Here is a 5,411-nt window from a genome sequence, read left to right as displayed (position 1 = left end):
TATGATTAGATAAAGTTCGAATAATGTGATTCGAATTTACGTTTTAAAAATGGCCCGTCTTCGATATTTTACACCTAACGAAATTGTTCTTCACAACAAATCGGATGATTTGTGGGTGTCGTTGTTTGGAAAAGTTTATAATTTGACTTCATTATACGAAAAACACAAGGGAAGTTGTCTATTTGATCCAATTTTGGCTTTTGCAGGCAAGGATATTTCTAGTTGGTTTCATCCTAAAACTCTAAATCCAAAAACACACGTTAATCCTAAAACCAATTCTATAACTCCATTTACCCCCTTTGGAAAGTTTATCGATTTGTCTTTAGTAGCAACAGATTTTCAGGAATGTAATATTGAAGAACATTTTTCAGAAGCTACCAGTGATCGTTCACAAAATGCCCATAATATAGAAGAATGTAACCAAGAGAAAACAGACGAAGAGATAACAAACGAAACAGATAGACCTAAGCTTCCTTGGTGGAAAGATGATTCTTACGTAATTGGATTAGTGACCTCAAAACCCAGAAAAATTCATATTGTTAATATGCTCCTATTGAAGGGCGTAACAATTGAGGTTTGCTGCGAAGAAAATATGAACGAGATATTAAAACGTTATCTCAAGTATAATACCCATGCAAACAGTTACACTTGGAGATATCGAGGAAAAGATCTGAATATGTTAGGAACTTTAGAAGAGAATGGTATCAAAGATATCAGTGAAGACCTTTACAGGTTAAAACTAAATGAAGATGATTTCATTCCAATCATTCATCTTTATTATAATGACGATTTAACTGTAGTTTAAAAATTATTTATTATTTTAATCGTAATAAATTATAAATTTAAGCAAAATTNCGATATTTTACACCTAACGAAATTGTTCTTCACAACAAATCGGATGATTTGTGGGTGTCGTTGTTTGGAAAAGTTTATAATTTGACTTCATTATACGAAAAACACAAGGGAAGTTGTCTATTTGATCCAATTTTGGCTTTTGCAGGCAAGGATATTTCTAGTTGGTTTCATCCTAAAACTCTAAATCCAAAAACACACGTTAATCCTAAAACCAATTCTATAACTCCATTTACCCCCTTTGGAAAGTTTATCGATTTGTCTTTAGTAGCAACAGATTTTCAGGAATGTAATATTGAAGAACATTTTTCAGAAGCTACCAGTGATCGTTCACAAAATGCCCATAATATAGAAGAATGTAACCAAGAGAAAACAGACGAAGAGATAACAAACGAAACAGATAGACCTAAGCTTCCTTGGTGGAAAGATGATTCTTACGTAATTGGATTAGTGACCTCAAAACCCAGAAAAATTCATATTGTTAATATGCTCCTATTGAAGGGCGTAACAATTGAGGTTTGCTGCGAAGAAAATATGAACGAGATATTAAAACGTTATCTCAAGTATAATACCCATGCAAACAGTTACACTTGGAGATATCGAGGAAAAGATCTGAATATGTTAGGAACTTTAGAAGAGAATGGTATCAAAGATATCAGTGAAGACCTTTACAGGTTAAAACTAAATGAAGATGATTTCATTCCAATCATTCATCTTTATTATAATGACGATTTAACTGTAGTTTAAAAATTATTTATTATTTTAATCGTAATAAATTATAAATTTAAGCAAAATTACCTTTGTAAGCCTTATGAATTCGGCCTTATGACCTCAGCGGTTACCACTTTGGATGCCCAGGATCGAGTCAGAACTAGATTGATTGAATTTTCCACAAGTACTGGCGATCTCCAGGACTTGAATCTTCCATGAGTGTTGGCCCTTCGGGATTCTGGATTATATGGCGGTTGCTGGACTCAGTTGAAGAGGCTATAACTGTCCTCGTGGATCTACAGATGGGTAGGTCTGTTCTCGTCTCTCAACTTCATCTCTCATCTTGGTGATCTCTGCGTAATGGGCCTTTCAAATTTTAGACCTGGGTGACTTCTTTAAAAAAAAAAACCTATATGAAAACTTGAATTTAAACTTTAATTAATTAATAATGAAGGTGTTCTAAATATAAAATTTCTTGTTGACAAGCAAGAACAGTTAGTTTAAGCTGACTAATAATCTAAATATATTCGAGAGATTATAAAATATTTATTCAGACGTATAAAACATTGAATGCGATTTAAATTTTTAAAAATACTTTTCAAATCGATCATCTGAGAGAAATCATTGCGAATTTACTCAGTTATTCTAATGTCTTTTATGAACAGAAAATAAACTTTAATAACAGGCTAATAAGTGATTAAAACAAATTTATAGACGTACGTGTTTCAAACTTATTGAGAAAATTAACTATTCGATCGTCTAGCGAAGAAATATAGGTCATTAATAGAAAATATAGCTCATAATTCATCAACACCATATTAAAATTGTTGAAAAAGTGTTATAATTTGACCCCGTCCGAGATATAATATTTTATCGTGATGACAAAACGAAATTTTATTGAACGAATTATTTAGTAGACAGGTAAATGTACTTTAATGTATTTGTTATGGTAACTGCATAACAATCTATCAAATATTTTAAANTCCGAACCCCCGGCCATCGGAACATCTTTGTAATCCGAACAGTTTCTACCATTCCACTAACTAAAATTTGGACTTTTCAACTGTACACTTGCAGCTCACGTGTAAACTAAACACAAGTCACGTGTTATAAGCATTGCTACTCATTCTTTCTGTGACCCGTTTGACTTAACAGCAATTCTAACCTTTATTTGCTTCTGTAAAGAAAAAAAAAAAAAAAAAACTTTAAAGCGTAAGCATCATATACCCGTTAATCCAAACTTTTCATTAATCCGAACTACGACTTGTCTCAATTAGTTCGGATTAGCGCGACATTACTATTTGTCTTATAATCTAGATTTCAAACTGGATTTTTTAAGTAAAAACAGTATAAATTTCTTAAATATATCTATACTATAAATACTGATTAGAAGAACGTTATAAATCGTTTGAAATATTTAACAATTACAATTAGAATTTTATATTCAATTTCGGATAATTTTAACATAAATATTTAAGATTTTTTTTAATGTAACGCTAATTTATTATTATTTTTTTAATCTATAAAATTTTTTAAATATATATTTTCTTGGAACATGGCCTACAACTATATAAAATAACTTTGGCAGCTGAAGTCAGATTTATAAAATGGTTTCATTCAACCCTTTACTTATTCAAAGCTCATTTAAGTCTAGAAATATTTATGTCTACACTTGATCACAGGTAAGATAGTGAGATAAATAACTTATCGTTTGATATTTTCTTAAAATAATACAACGACATCAATAATAAAGTTTCCCATAATATAAATCGTCTGTAGCGTGTAGACATAGATGTCCGCATAAAATTTTCCAGAAGGGGTAAAGCACGGAGACAAGTAATTATATCAATAAATTTGTATTTAATTACTTAATTTTTTTGGTTTTTCTCACAGATTATAAAATACAATATTACATTAAAGTTGAGGATGTAAGATTACATATTACTCAATTACTTTTACGATTATAATTTGTGGAATCTTTTACTCGATTCCTGGGATGGCATAAGGTATTTATTGCACCTATAATTTTCCATTCTAAGATGTCCGTATACAACATACAAGCATAATAAAACAGTTGTTTTTGATGGATTCATGAAATAAGGCAATGCAAGACATGGACTATATTACCAGATTGGACCAATTTAGGTGTTATATAAGTGAAGAAAATCAGGAAAACTTTACTTGGTTAACTTGTAGTTAGACGTAAACCCGCGACTAACAGTGTACAGTTGCGTTACGCACTCGACACAATTGTTTTTAATAGCTATACCAGACTGAGACATAGCTATTAAAAATCCTTGGCACCAGGATCAACCAGTGTTACATCAATAACATAACAATAATAACAATAAAATAAACTTAAGAAGAAGAAGTTATCATAACTAGATATTGCCAATTCGTCTCTTTATCTGTATTTCTATTCCTATAAAATATTTATCTAAATAATATAATATTGCTTAATTAAATAAAAACATTTTAAAATTTTATCTTATTATATTGAATAATCATTAGGCTTTGATCATTAATCATTTAATTGTAGCAACTTTATTTCACAAATCAATCAATATTTACCTTATTAAAGTTGTGAATTAATATAAAGATTAATGAAATCAATTCACAGAATTATTTGTTATTTTAAATGTTAACAAATATTTGTTTATTTACTAAAGAAATAACAAGCTTAAAGTCAAAGAAAACAACTGCAATAAAATCATTTCATAATGATAATAATAAACACATAAATAAGTTATATATTAATAAACAATACGTCTTAAAAAATAAGCTTAAATAATAGATTTTTTTAATTCGTTTTTATATGCAGTCCTTAAAATTTTTAAGTGTTTATTATTCTATCTACATTATTTTATTACTGAAGTACTCGTTACTTTTTTATGATAGATAAACGATCAGCTAGGGACTAGTCATTCATTCTGTTGTAAAGATAAAGCATTCTAGTGTTTCGTTGCAACAGAAAAATATAGCATGTATGTAGCATGTACAGTACAGTATCTATCTTTGATCTAAATGTGTCCTGTAAGTCCTATTAGTCTTTTAAAAATTACCTTATTATTCTATTATATATATTAATTTATATTTGTTATATATAGTTAATTTATTGTTATATATTAATTTATATTTGTTATATATTTGAAAAACTGTTAATAAAATACAGCATTTTATTAACAGTTTTTCGAAAACTGATAAAATTTATCTTTCTTCTTGATTAAATTCTACATCTGTAACGCCTGAAGAAAGATCACCCCCGTTTAACAATAAAACCCTTTAAAATACAATATAAATTGCAATATGAAATTAAATTTTAAAAATGTAAGAAAACAAAAGGGGGAGATATAATTTATTTTACTTGAAACAATCTATTATTTGATATTTTTGTATTATACAAAGATGTGTTTATTTTAGCTAAATGAAATTAATTTTTAATGGTATACTGTATTAATTTAACTAATTAATTTAATTATTGATAAGAAAGATAACAGCTAAACTGGTATTAAATTATATATTAGAGAACAAAGGGAACCTTGAAACATCGAAAAAATGCAAAAAATAGGGTTTTTTTCCCTCTGTGTATAGAGGTTTGTATGGGGGAGGTACGATTTTGTTCACCCTCTTTGATGCTTAATAACTCCTGTGCCTTTTGTCGAAAATTTTTAAACTTTTGCAAGGAGGTTTGTATATTAAAAAAATTGGTGCTATTAAATTATAATGGTTATAGGTGAACGGGGTTATTTAAAGGAAGTCGTGCTTCATATCTCGAGTACGGTCGCACTTAATTAAGATTTTACTTGTTATTAATATTTAAAAATTTTTATAAAACTCATTTCTACCCT

The 5,411-nt window shown here is 28.7% G+C and overlaps 2 protein-coding genes across 2 annotated transcripts; both read left to right on the top strand.

The window, feature by feature from the left end:
• LOC111641166 (cytochrome b5 domain-containing protein 1-like) lies at positions 1-831 on the top strand. The gene has a single exon (XM_023387292.1). The coding sequence runs from the start codon at positions 50-52 to the stop codon at positions 803-805; it is 756 nt and encodes a 251-aa protein (XP_023243060.1). The 5' UTR covers positions 1-49; the 3' UTR covers positions 806-831.
• A 30-nt stretch (positions 832-861) lies between these two features.
• Positions 862-2,048, top strand: LOC111641167 (cytochrome b5 domain-containing protein 1-like; the record flags this gene model as incomplete). Its single annotated transcript, XM_023387293.1, has 1 exon — positions 862-2,048. A coding segment is annotated over one exon (738 nt), but the record flags the coding sequence as incomplete, so codon positions are not given.
• Positions 2,049-5,411: the final 3,363 nt, after the last annotated feature.

This window comes from Centruroides sculpturatus, unplaced genomic scaffold (assembly GCF_000671375.1).
Source record: "Centruroides sculpturatus isolate CEXI.00-Female unplaced genomic scaffold, Cexi_2.0 scaffold1495, whole genome shotgun sequence".
Taxonomy (NCBI): domain Eukaryota; kingdom Metazoa; phylum Arthropoda; class Arachnida; order Scorpiones; family Buthidae; genus Centruroides; species Centruroides sculpturatus.
Note: the sequence above shows the minus strand (reverse complement) of the source record. Positions and strands in the feature narration are given on the sequence as shown.

Bases quoted from the DNA above. Each gene is read 5' to 3' on its own strand.
- LOC111641166 (XM_023387292.1), top strand. From the start codon at position 50: ATGGCCCGTCTTCGATATTTTACACCTAACGAAATTGTTCTTCACAAC.